Here is a 14,702-nt window from a genome sequence, read left to right as displayed (position 1 = left end):
ATTATTATTATTATTATTATTATTATTATTGCGAACTAAGTGAGGGATCTTATATGAAATGCCTAAATTTTTAGAAGATATCTCGGCCACCCGTAGACCAGTCATTCCCTAACCATAGATTTCGGAGCTTGGGTAGGGGTTGAAGGAACAGCTGATATTTTTAGCGGCGGAGCCAATAACTCCTATACCAATAGATATATTCAAATGAAATTTTGAGGGATTATTGAGATATATATAAGCTTGGATTCTTCCAATTTGGCTGTCACTTTTGTTCGTAAGTGACGACCTTTAGCTGAAAAATCAGTGAAGAGGAGTAAACTGCTCCTAGAGTTTTACAGATATCCAAATGATTTTCCAAGGGTTTGATGGGTGTTATAAAAACCTCATACATATCAATCTTTGTATTGATATTGGCCATAGAAGAGTCACAGTAGCCATTTTTCGATATCGGGAGGAGGCCGATTTTTGGCGGCGCCGTAAATTACTCATAGAATACTTACCATATATATACAAAATTTTTCAGGGATTCATGAGATGGATATTTACTTTGTTCATACCAATCTTCATATTGATATCTCCCATAGAAAAGCTACAGCAAACGTGTATTTCAGTATGGGTTCAATGGTTATTTTCGGCCGTGAAGTAAATTGTTCCTAGGTTAATTCAGCAGATATTTTCGGCAGCGGGGTTAATAACTCCTATACCAATAAATATATTCAAATAGAATTTCAAATGATTATTCAGCTCTAAATAAACTTGGTTTCTGCCCATTTTCATGTTCATACCTACTATAAGTATGCCCTGTCTGTCACTTTTGTTCGTAAGTGACGATTTTTAGCTAAAAAATCAGTGAGGCGGAGCAAACAGATATCCAAGTGATTTTCCCAAGATTTGAGGGGTGTTATTTGATCTATTTTCATACCAATTTTTGTGTTGATACTTGCCATAGAAAGTTCACAATAGCCATTTCTCGATATCCGCAGGAGGCTGATTTTCGGCGGCGCCGTAAATTACTTGTAAAATACTTTACATGTCTGAATGATATTTTTAGGTATTTATGATATCTGCCATAAGAATGCTACAGAAAACTTTTATTTCGGTATGAGTTGAATGTTTATTTTTGGCGGTGGAGTAAATTGTTCCTAGAATAATTCACATATCCAAATGAAAATTTCAGGGATTGATGGAAACATAGTATCTGTTAGTGCCAAATCCCATGGTAATATCTACAACTGGAAAGACACAGCTAGCATGTAGCCTTCTTAAATATGATGTTAAATGTAGCAACATTACTGTGAACTACTTGATAGGCAGCAACATCAACGAGGTACAAAGCCATTCTCAAAAAAATAACCAATCTCCGTACCGAATTCAACAAGTTATTATTATTATTATAATTATTATTATTATTATTATTATTATTATTATTAGAAGCCAAGCTACAACACTAGTTGGAAAATCAAGATGCTATAAGCCAAAGGGCTCCAACAGGGCAAAATAGCCAAGTGACAGATGTGTTTCCGAGTGTACCTCTCAGGGTACTCCCCTCCCACAAGAGTATGATGACTCCCTCTCCCCCCTACCCGAGGGACAGGGAGAGACCAAGTGGTTATACGTCTGACAGTTCTGCTCAGCTTTCCGGAAAGATATATATATATATATATATATATACACATATATATATATATATATATATATTTATATACATATATATATATATATATATGTATGTATATAAATATATATATATATATATATATATATTATGTATATAAATAAATATATATATATATATATATATATATGTATATATAGTCAGCCATTCCCTCTTTATTATATATATTAGATATATGCAAAAGAACCACAGGAAACATGAATATATGAGTGAATCCTGACTAGTTTCTTTTACTTCTTCAAGAGGACCGATTTATTGAGAGAGATTTCTACATTATACATAGAATAGTGAATGTACGAACATAAATACAGATATTTGTTGAACAATATGTCTGAAAATAAAAAAACCTATCTGTCAGGACCCAAACTTACAAGTGTTTATGTGGGTGGAGATCATATCCCATTAGCCAGATGTAGTATTTGATGGGTCATTTCAATTGTCAAGTTATTTCTTTAGGCTTTCTGAGTCAATTTCTTTGTCCTAATATTGGTTTATTTAAAAAAAAATATCAATATGAATACAGAATCATGTAGGATATATGAATTTATACCTTTACACATGCAAATGAATATAAATAGAGGCATACCACCCAAATATATACTTGCACACATAAATTGACAAACATACATATAAACATTCATGAAAATATTACTATATCCACGTAAACATACAATTATATACCTTTTTTCACATATTTTACATATCAATGTATATACACAAAAATACACTCAGAAGTAACAGCGAAGCATGTGCGCATATTTATATGCAATAATTATAAATAAATTTCGAATGGCAGTTTAGACCCGAAAGATTAATTTCACATGAACATTTATTATTTGCTTTACATAATTCTTAAGCATGAAACCAGGTGTTACTGCAGTCATCTACTTTAAGAAATTATATTTCTTTATGAAGTTTGCAGATCTCTTTGCATATGAAGGCATGGAACTCATATATACATATCCTATACTCAAACTGTTATTTAAACTTTCTTTTATAAATTTGTAGTCTATTATGTGTCTTTCTAATAAGGTATTTGAATGGACCAATTTCTTGGCACATGTCCTATTAATAGAATGATTTTGATCTCCAAAATGGGGAAACATTCTATTAATCAACGATTGATGAGTTATCACTGCAGGGTTATACCACACTCCTGTTTTCATCCACTTGAGTGATGATCTTAAATGATCTTGTTTGGAAAATTAATTACAAGTTCATGATACAGGTTAAAGGAAGCTCAAACCTTCATTCAAGTGTTAGGCAGGAGTAACACAAGATTCAAATTCATATAGCCTACATTTCTACCTCACATTGTTATAAGACCAATGATTCTTCAAATAAAAGCTTCCAAACAAGTCAACAGAGGCAATATAAGTAGTATTTTTGCATTGATTTCTATCACAATTTTCTCTTATGTTTATCATTAGTTCATATCTGCATGGATCATTGTTCGTTTAACAATTCACAGAGAAGTCCAATATAAATTTTACACGTTTTAATGGAGATTATGTGCATATTTTCCTTGTGTGTGTTCATTATGGTGAAAGCGCCAAAATAGGCTAATACTTCTATGCATTTATCATCTTCAATCAGTTTTGATATCTTACTCCTAGCTGTATACAATAGGGTTATTATTATTATCATTATTATCATTACTATCCAAGCTACAACCCTAGTTGGAAAAGCAAGATGCTATAAGCCCAGGGGCTCCAACAAGGAAAAATAGCTCAGTGAGGAAAGGAAATAAGGAAATAAATAAATGAAAAGAACAAATTAACAATAAATCATTCAAAAAAAATTAACAACGTCAAAACAGACATGTCATATATAAACTATTAACAACATCTAAAACAAATATGTCATAAATAAACTATAAAAAGACTCATGTCCGCCTGGTCAACAAAAAAAGCATTTGCTCCAACTTTGAACTTTTGAAGTTCTACTGATTCAACTACCCGATTAGGAAGATCATTCCACAACTTGGTAATAGCTGGAATAAAACTTCTAGAGTACTGCGTATTATTGAGCCTCATGATGGAGAAGGCCTGGCTATTAGAATAGACTGCCTGCCTAGTATTACGAACAGGATAGAATTGTCCAGGAAGATCTGAATGTAAAGCATGGTCAGAGTTATGAAAAATCTTAAGCAACATGCATAATGAACTAATTGAACGACGGTGCCAGAGATTAATATCTAGATCAGGAATAAGAAATTTAATAGACCGTAAGTTTCTGTCCAGCAAATTAAGATGAGAATCAGCAGCTGAAGACCAGACAGGAGAATAATACTCAAAACATGGTAGAATGAAAGAATTAAAACACTTCTTCAGAATAGATTGATCACCGAAAATCTGGAAAGACTTTCTCAGTAAGCCTATTTTTTGTGCAATTGAAGAAGACACAGACCTTATATGTTTCTCAAAAGTAAATTTGCTGTCTAGAATCACACCTAAAATTTTGAGTTATACAAATTTAAAGAAACATTATCAATACTGAGATCCGGATGTTGAGGAGCCACCGTCCTTGACCTACTTACAATCATACTTTGAGTTTTGTTAGGATTCAACTTCATACCCCATAATTTGCACCATGCACTAATTCTAGCTAAATGTATTCCTTATTAAACATGGCAAATGATAAGCATTTTTATCTATATTACCATTTCACACTTCTCTTAAGAGATTGAACTAGATCTAACACCTGCATCACGTTGTTCTATAACAGTTTTTGATTCCTGGAAATTTAAAAGTAATTAATTCTATTTTCACTTAACCAAATTAACTCATTTGAAATCACTTACTTGATGCTACGAGTGTCAAGCTCCTTAGTGGTGGCAAACCTTGGTCCATAAGATGAAAAGAGAAGGGCATTTCCTGTAGGCTGCGACCCACATCCTACTGCTACTTTGGCTCCTTCTATATTTTCCCACATTAAAGAAACCTCAGTAGAATCCTCAAAATCATCATACATCCATCTTGGTCTACTATTTTTAGATCGGCCACAGTAAGTACCTAAAAGTTTAAAAAACATTGAGTTTGCAAAGCTACAGCACTAGCTAGACCATACTACTAAAAGCAAGTCAGTGCAGAAAAAACTATATAAGGATATGAGGATGAATATGGTCAAAACATCACTAAAGTTCATAAAAAATTATATGAGATATATGATTAGAATCGAGGGATTTCTGTACAATACTGAAAAGTGTAAAAAGAGCATCCCTAGCTCTAAAACATTCCATAATGGTATCAATATGCATATGAATAAGGGTGCTTAACTCATACACGATTGACAGGTTTATTAAATAACCTCCCTTATATACTGAGATATTTTGAAGACCACCATAAAAAGAAAACAATTGGCCGAACATGAAATTATATAATTTTCTATAAAATCTACATTTGTTCTAATAATATTGTAACATTGTGTATTCATTATCCATATATGAAGATTCATTATTTAATTGATACCAGTTGGTAATACAAGAACACGTATGTACTTGCGTCGTCTACTTCCTTAGAGGTGATGGTGCTTTAAAGCTTCAGGAATAAATGCTCTCTCTAATACGTATTTTTTCCATTATGCTATGAATTACATCTAAATCTTAAATTTCTAATTATGATACACATGTAAGTAAAAACCATAAAAACATTAAAAAACAATTTATCTAAATATATAAATAGATAGTTTCTGCACATTTCTTTTCCTTTTTTATACTCAGTTGCATATCAATATACACTGTATCACTGCACTTTCCTACACCTGCTTTGTTGTGCTAAACTTCCTATCAACATCATAGCCTGCAGATCTATCCAAGTGAGCCACTCTACTGAGGAATGTAAATGTGATTTCATGTATCCTCAATTCTGCTCGATGATGATCAGGTGGCTGTATGACAACATCATGACCCCATGGATGACGCCGCAATTCTGGTACAGAGGCTTTGGGCAGTTGTGCTTTCAGATCTTCAGCAACTTCGGGCTTTTGTCGTGGGGTGAGAATAGTATTTGCTAGCAAAACAAACATTTCTTAATCTCTGCTTTGATAATACCTTTCTGTTGAGTGCTTTCAGTTTTCATTTCGGTGTGGCAATGAGGAGTTGGTGATCACTGTCAATATCCGCACCTCTATAGCTTCTTACGTTTCCCAGAGTCCCCCTTCTCTCTTTAATAATGGTAATGTGGTCTATTTGAGTTTTGTAATTGCCACACTGTGAAGTCCATGTATACTTCTGGATGTTCTTTGGTTGAAACAGAATAGCTCCAATGACAAGATTGTTTGCTAAACATAAACCCTTGCCAACCATCGCATTCTCGATGCCTTGATTATTCCTTCCAACTTTAACATTGAAATCGCCAATCACGACATTCATATCTCTCTCTAGGATCTCATCTATTACACTCTGCAATTCTTCATGGTATGCATGTTTCCTTTCTTCATAGGAATAATTTTTTGGAGCATAGCAAACTACAATACTCATGTTGCACTGCTTCAATCTACTATTTAAAGCTCTCCACTTAGTTGATGAAATTTTCTGCTCTTGATGTCATCAACATTCCTACACATTCTCTTCCAACTCCATCTGATCTTCCTCAGTAGATGAATATATTGATTTGTTCTGAACTTTCTTTAGACCTAAGCTACCATTCATTAAAGGGTGCAATTATTTTATATAGTATGCATAAGTACATTGGCACTATATAGTGTTATGCTAGATATAAATATTGATATATACATGATTATATGTTTAGGGTAATAATGTTGTATGTATATAAATGTATATATATATATATATATATATATGTATGTATGTATGTCTATATATATATATGTATGTATATATATATGTATGTGTATATATGTGTATATATATGTATGTGTATATATATATATATATATATATAATTTATATATATATATATATATATATGTGTGTATGTATGTGTATATGTATGTATATATATATGTATGTATATGTATGTTTTGCTTATGTATTTATATAGATAAGGCTATCGTGTTTTCATATAAATAAACTGTACTGAAAGTCAAAAACAAGAATTTACCCGCCACCAGAAATGACCCTTTTTGGCAGATGTCTAATGAGGTTGGGTCTCCGCCCAATTAACACCTGACCCCAGGCCAGGTAGCTGGTAAGGGAGTGTCATTGTTCGCTAATCCTCTATATGTATGTTCGTATGTTTACTTTCCCTATAAAATGTAAAGAAACCTCTCTCAATAAATCAGTCCTCTGAAGAAGTATTACGAAACTAGTCAGCACTGAATCGTATATTTCGTATTTTCATTTTCCCTGTGGTTCTTCTGCATCTGAGCATCACGTTATCCTGTGATTTTTATGCATATATATATATATATATATATACATATATATATATATATATATACATATATATATATATATATATATATAGTATATATTATCATTATTATTATTATTATTATTATTATTATTATTATCATTACTAGCCATGCTACAACCATAGTTGGAAAAGTTAGATGCTATAAGCCCAAGGGCTCCAACAGGGAAAAATAACCCAGTGAGGAAATGAAATAAGGAAATAAATAATGAAGGGAATAAATTAACGATATATCATTCTAAAAACAGTAACAGTGTCAAAACAGATATGCCCTATATAAACTATTAACAACGTCAAAAACAGATATGTCATATATAAACTATAAAAAGACTCATGTCAGCCTGGTCAACATAAAAACATTTGCTTCAACTTTGAACTTTTGAAGTTCTACTGATTCAACTATACGATTAGGAAGACCATTTCACAACTTGGTAACAGCTAGAATAAAACTTCTAGAATACTGTGTAGCATTGAGCCTCATGATGGAGAAGGCCTGGCTATTAGAATAGACTGCCTGTCTAGTATTACGAACAGGATAGAATTGTCCAGGGAGATCTGAATGTAAAGGATGGTCAGAGTTATGAAAAATCTTATGCAACATGCATAATGAACTAATTGAACGACGTTGCCAAAGATTAATATCTAGATCAGGAATAAGAAATCTAATAGACCATAAGTTTCTGTCCAACAAATTAAGATGAGAATCAGCAGCTGAACACCAGACAGGAGAATAATACTCAAAACAGGGTAGAATGAATGAATTAAAACACTTCTTCAGAATAGATTAATCACCGAAAATCTTGTAAGACTTTCTCAATAAGCCAATTTTTTGTGCAACTGAAGAAGATACAGACCTAATGTGTTTCTGAAAAGTAAATTTGCTGTCGAGAATCACACCTAAAATTTTAAAAGAGTCATACAAATTTAAAGAAACATTATCAAAACTGAGATCTGGATGTTAAGGAGCCACTGTTCTTGACCTACTTACAATCATACTTTGAGTTTTGTTAGGATTCAACTTCTTACCCAATAATTTGCACCATGCACTAATTTTAGCTAAATCTCTATTAACGGATTCACCAACCCCAGATCTACATCATCTGCATATGCAACAAGCTTGTTTTCTAGGCCAAACCACATGTCATGTGTATATAGTATGAAAAGTAATGGGCCAAGAACACTACCCTGTGGAACACCGATATCACATTCCTATACTCACTATGGTGCCCATCAACAACAACTCTTTGAGATCTATTACTTAAAAAAATCAATAATAATGCTAAGAAATGACCCACCCACTCCCAACTATTTGAGTTTGAAAACAAGGGCCTCATGATAAACACGGTTAAAGGCAGCACTAAAATCAAGGCCAATCATACGAACTTCCTGACCACAATCAAGGAATTTCTGTACAGCATTGGAGATTGTAAGAAGGGCATCACATGCTCCAAGGCCTTTACGAAAACCAAATTGCAAACCAGGGAGTAGATGATTACCTTTAGCAAACCTATTAAGACGTTTTGCCAGAAGACGTTCAAAAACTTCAGATAATATGGGAGTTATGGAAATTGGGCAGTAATCAGTGGGACTTGAGCTACCACAAACACATTTGCATAGAGGAGTATCATTGCCAATTCTCCAACAAGTGCTAAAAGCTCCTCTTTTTGCTAACTTGCGCAAAATAACAGATAACATTGGAGCTAAGAAATCTGCTGTCTTTATAAATAACAAAGGAAAAATACCATTTGGGTCTACACCTCCATAAGCATAAAGGTCCATCAACAGAGCTTTAATCTCACGAGATCGAAAAGCTAAACTAGTTAGTTTAGCTTCAGGAAAACAGGAATGAGGAAGTTAAAGTTTTCCATTACTCTGTTTACTGCCAAAAACATCAGGCAAAAGGATTGCCTTTTCCTTTGGACAGTGAGTGACTGAGCCATCTGGTTTAAGTAAAGGAGGAACTGTTGCATGTACACCAAAGAGTGCAGATTTAAGGGTAAACCACCATTTATGTTCCTGAGTTGTACCAGAAAGGGTTTCTTTTATGGTTAAATTGTATTCCTTTTCAGTTGAGGCATAAACTCTCTGAGCAAAAGCTCGAAGCTGAGTATAGTTGTTCCAGGTCAAATCTGATCTGTTACCCTTCCAAAGATGATATGCCTCCTGCTTCTCCAAATAAGCACGTCTACAATCATCATGGAACCACGGTTTGTCCTTCACTCGATACCTTAGCACACTAGAAGGGAGACGCCTATCATTTATGTTGACTATATTCTCATTCAAAGGGATCTACACTACTATATAATTGTGACCAATTCAAGCACAAAAGATCATGCAAAATCCCATTTTACAAGAGTGTGATATATCAGGGACAGGCTGCTCAGTCCTCACTACTAATGAAATCAAGGTATGATCAGATGTCCCGACTGGAGAATCAACCTTGCTAGTTATAACGCCAGGGGAGTCAGTGTATACGAGGTCCAAGAAATTACCAGACCTGTGAGTAGCTTCATTTATGATTTGCTCACAGCCTGATTCAGAGGCAAAGTCTAAAGCTCTTAAGCCATGGCGATCAATAGGAGAGATAGAACTTAACTACTCCGTATGGTGAGCATTAAAATCACAAACAAAGACAAAAGAAGCCTTTCTATCATCTTCTTGTATCTTAGTCATAATGGTAAAAAGACAATCGAAGATAGAATCATCCATGTCTGGATTCCGGTAGATCGAACATAAATAAAAGTTGTTATGCCTGCCACAAACTTTTATTATCTGAATCTCATGACATCCACATTGATAGCAGGACTTATGAGAAGAAGGGTACTCGATTATAATATACACCACCATTCCCCTGGCCCTAGGGATGGCATCACGTTTCAACATTATTGGCTTCTTAAAACCAGTTATAAGGAGCTCAGATGAGTGCCTCATATTAGAAACCAAAGTTTCTGAGCACAAAAGAATATCATACTGTCCGGACGCAACTGTAAGGTCTTGGATATTTGCGTGAGAACCACATTGACATTGACGAAATCTACGACGTACTGGTCCCGGATTTCGCTCAATGTCTCCAGAAAGCATAAGAATTAATAGAAATAAAATGGACATGATACTTAAAAACTAGATTAACAAAAATTATAACAAAAACAATATATACAGAATTATAAATAAAGTGATTGATGATACCTATAGACTATTGTAAAAAGTCGGAAAAACTGGTCAACATGGAGGAGCCGATACACCATGCAAGGCTAAATACCCTCCAGGATAGCCACTTCAACTGAAGGGAGGACAGTAAGGATGGTTTTGAGAAGAAAAAGAATCAGATAAAGGAAAAGACAACCTCTTGATAAACCACCAGGCATCCATGGCCCTTCTATTAAGCCTGCCCAAAACAACATTTAAAAAAAAACAAGAGGAAGAAAAAAAATAATAATACGATAGAATAGTGTATATATATATATATATATATAAATATGTGTGTGTGTAGTCAGTATATATATATATATATATATATAAATATGTGTGTGTGTAGTCAGTATATATATATATATATATAATACATATATATATATATATATATATATACATATATATAATTATATATAGATATACATATATATATATATATATATATACATATATATAATTATATATAGATATACATATATATATATATATATATATGTATACATATATTCATATATATACATATATATATATATATATATACATAAATATATATACATATATACACACATATATATATATATATATATTTATGTATATATATATAAATATATATACATATATATATATATATATCTATATATATATATATGAATATATATATATATATATATATATACTTATATATATATATATATATATATACTGTATACATTTACTTATATATTTCTATATTGTATATATATATATATATATATATGTATGTATAAATATGTATACATATTTACATATATAGAGAATTATATATATATATATATATATATATTATATATATATATATATATATATATTGTAACGTAATAATTGCTTTTGAGTAATTAACGTAAAATATTGCTCTCATCTTTTCAAAATTATAAGTTGCTTTTCCTTAGTGTGCACCAGCCTGTAATCTTTGGGTTGGAAAAGTAGGTATTTAGATTCAGCTGTTAATTCCTGGCCCTTTTCTGTTTTCCATGTTTGTTATGTTGACGGTGAGTTGGACTTCCACGTGACTGGAATGGAAGTCAAGGTGGAGGGAAAATAATTTTTGTATCGAGAGGAGTTCAGATATTGTGCTAAGAGACGCTAGTGCTCATCAGCGGTCTGACAACCGCAATCTAGGATCAATACTTCAGCAGCAGCAGTTGGTGCTAATAGTTCGCTAGCGTTTGGCCCAGTAAGGCCTGAAACACAGGTATAGTTTGGTGTCACTATCTATCCCTTAGTGAAAAGGGTTGTCTTGTGCTGGGAGTTATGTGTCCCTCGGTTTAAGAGGGGAGTATTATGCTGGTGAGCGACTCCAGGGGTCCGCAATAGTTCAATAGCGTTTTTGACCCTGTGAGGTCTCGAGACAGGTACTTATGACGGGCCGAGAGAAGGTTGTGACTCAAAGACAGGATGAAAGCAACTGAGTGAGTTTATTATAGAACACTCTCCTTTATATGCAAAAGCTCAAAGCAACAAGAAATTCCCTGTTCAAAACAGACACCGTTACCGATGAGAAGAACAGACAAGTTTATTCAGGCTCTTTTTAGTGCGAGGGAAGAGCAAAGATACAAGGCATAATATATACACAAACTGAACTATGTACGATCGTGTGACACACGGTTGGTACATGGCACCCCTCTAAAAATGATATACTATACACGTTAAATAGGGCGCCCTAATCTAGAGAGGCGAACTGTAGGTGGGTCATCTGGCAGGATATAAGAAGGTTTTACACGATCAATGGAGACCCAGTCTTCTTTGCAACGAATGTTTAGTAGGAATGCTTTCGGACTGCGTCGGATCACAAGGAAAGGGCCCGTAAAAGGGGGCGTTAGCGGTGGCTTGCTAGTTTCATTGTGCAGGGAGACGTGCAAGTCTGTCGGTATGTGATGCTTCGCGGGGGGCTTGTAAGTCTGGCGGCATGGAGTAAATTTTCCCACAACGCTGGAGATCGTCGGAGGAGGTTGTAGAAGGAAAAAATTCGGCAGGGACGACCAACGGGTTGCCATACGCCATTTCAGCTGTCGAGATATACACTGTAAAAAGTTCAAGGTACAGAAAGGGTATAACGATTGAGCTGGGGTTTAAATACATGTAAAAACACCCTAAGGCTCAAATATACCCCTCAACACCAGGAGGCAGGGTATTTTTTGTGATAATATACCCTCTATTGTACTTTGTCTTAAAATGGGCTTGGTAAGTTTGTGTGATCATGTCATGAAATGAACTTTTACTCTGTATTAAATCACCATATTGTTACACTGATAGTGTAATGCACCAAAAAAGTTTACGAACAACATATTGGTTTTGAGTTATGGATAGTTTTGAAGCAAGTTCCTACAAAATGCGGTACTTGGCAATTTGTATTGTTGCCGTCTCGAGATTCTTCGAGACCCCCGGGAATTTGGCGGGAAATTTCAGTGGCGTCTGGACTCTCGTCTGCTCTGCAGTGAAGATGAATTGCTCCAATTAGCGTCATCGGGATTATAATATCTACACTGCATTTCACCTGTTAACTGCTAACCAAGGTAAGAACACTAACTGTCGATCTATGCAAGCATAGACAGTGGTCCCCAACATGTATATATACCACCAACTCTAACTTGAAAGAAAAACGCCGGTAGATGCTTATAAAAAGGCGGCGGTTTACCATACAAATACACGGCTATGTACGGTCTCTGTTGTATGGCATAACTATGGTGAAAGAACCATAACTATTCGAGAATGACACTTACATTATTTTATTTCGTTTTGACAATGATTCTAAATAGCATATACCTACGTGGTGGTTTGCACTGAAAGATGGTTAAAACAGAGACGAAGCCTTTTGACATACTACTTAGTAGACTTTAGTAACTTCTTTAGTTATAATAATTCAATTAATCTTATATATATATATATATATATATAAGTATATATATATATATATATATATATATATGAAATTGCTCTTTGTCAACTCATGTACAGCTTTCTCTCGGATAGCCGTTATTAATGTGACGTCACTACAACTGAGACAAGTCCTCGCTCTCTCTCGCCAGGCGAATTCTTTCTCCCCTCTGTCTCTCGCTGACTGCTTTCCATAATCTCATTTAATTTTACTGTTATTATTATTATTATTATTATTATTATTATTATTATTATTATTATTATTATTATTATTATTATTATTATTATAATTTTGATATCAATATAAAATGATAATAATAATATTGCTATGATGATTATTATTCCTTTACTCTTTTTACTATTATTACTATTATTATTATTATACTCCTTATATTATTATTATATTGTTTTTATTATTATGGTTTTTGCATTGACTCTGGCATTTATGTGACCTATAACACTTTTTACCATAATTTTACGTATGATAAAAATGTGGTATGTATGTTTCTTATTATCTGAAATGCTGCCTTGAATAAATTTTAGGTTATTCATCCCATTATTTCTGCAGTATTTTAAAAGTCAAAACTACCATACTTAACATTATTTCCTACTTCAACGTTACGAATAAAAATTGTCAGACATCATCATTAGTTTTGCATTCAGGCTGTGATAGTCTAAAAAATCATTATTACTAACACCGGGGAAAATAAGTAAGAAATTATCATTAGTACTTAATTATGAGAGAGAGAGAGAGAGAGAGGAGAGAGAGAGAGAGAGAGAGAGAGAGAGCGTCAAGCTGTCTGGGAGGAAATAAAACCATAAACAACGTATTCAGCTAAACGTTAATAACATTACGATTACGCGTAGTCTGTAAGCAAACACTGACGCCAATGATTTCTTAATCAGTTTGACCTGAGGTAGCAGACAGTTAGGTATTTATGCATGATATTTTTTCCTTTCTTTTCTATATATATATATATATATATATATACATACATATATATATATATATATATATAGGCACACACACACTAACAAATATTTTCTTTTCACAGATTTCTGCGTACGGTTTGCTTTGCAGCTTCTGCCATCACTCTTTATATATTATATATATACTTTTGATTTTCAAGTGTAATGGAAATAATAAATTGATAAACCAAACTTTTAAAATCATTGACCTTATTACTTTATATACTTATAAGCTATAACTACACCTATATAATGGTGGAATAGATGTTAATTATAAAATTATAATTAATATACACGGGTATTTATGTCGTATAGAATACCCTGTAAAAGGGTATTCTTTACCTACGATACACCCCTAAGTAAGGGTATCTCAAGTATATGTTATATGGGTATATTGTAAAGGGTATATTATAGTTCTTATATACCCCGATAGGGTATGCTATTTTAACCACTAGAAATACCCTTTTTCTACCCCTTTTATACCCTTAATTTTTAAGAGTGTAGAGGGTGTCTTTAGGAGTGGTCCTTAGTCCTATGAGGACCAAGGGAAGCTGGGTAAACCAGTTGGAATCCTTGCA

General features: G+C 33.4%; 2 protein-coding genes across 2 annotated transcripts in view; one reads left to right on the top strand and one right to left on the bottom strand.

The window, feature by feature from the left end:
• LOC137614836 (reelin-like) overlaps positions 1-14,702 on the top strand; it is a 596,609-nt gene that overhangs the window by 208,347 nt on the left and 373,560 nt on the right. The window lies entirely within an intron of this gene.
• Positions 1-14,702, bottom strand: part of LOC137615495 (reelin-like) — a 62,342-nt gene that overhangs the window by 30,692 nt on the left and 16,948 nt on the right. Inside the window, exon 7 of the mRNA XM_068345418.1 lies at positions 4,479-4,689. Within this exon, the coding sequence (XP_068201519.1) occupies positions 4,479-4,689 (211 nt within the window). The remainder of the gene's footprint in view (positions 1-4,478; positions 4,690-14,702) is intronic.

The sequence above is a fragment of the Palaemon carinicauda genome, chromosome 21, assembly GCF_036898095.1.
Source record: "Palaemon carinicauda isolate YSFRI2023 chromosome 21, ASM3689809v2, whole genome shotgun sequence".
Taxonomy (NCBI): Eukaryota; Metazoa; Arthropoda; class Malacostraca; order Decapoda; family Palaemonidae; genus Palaemon; species Palaemon carinicauda.
The sequence above is the reverse complement of the archived record's forward strand: the minus strand, read 5'-3'. Positions and strand labels throughout refer to the sequence as shown.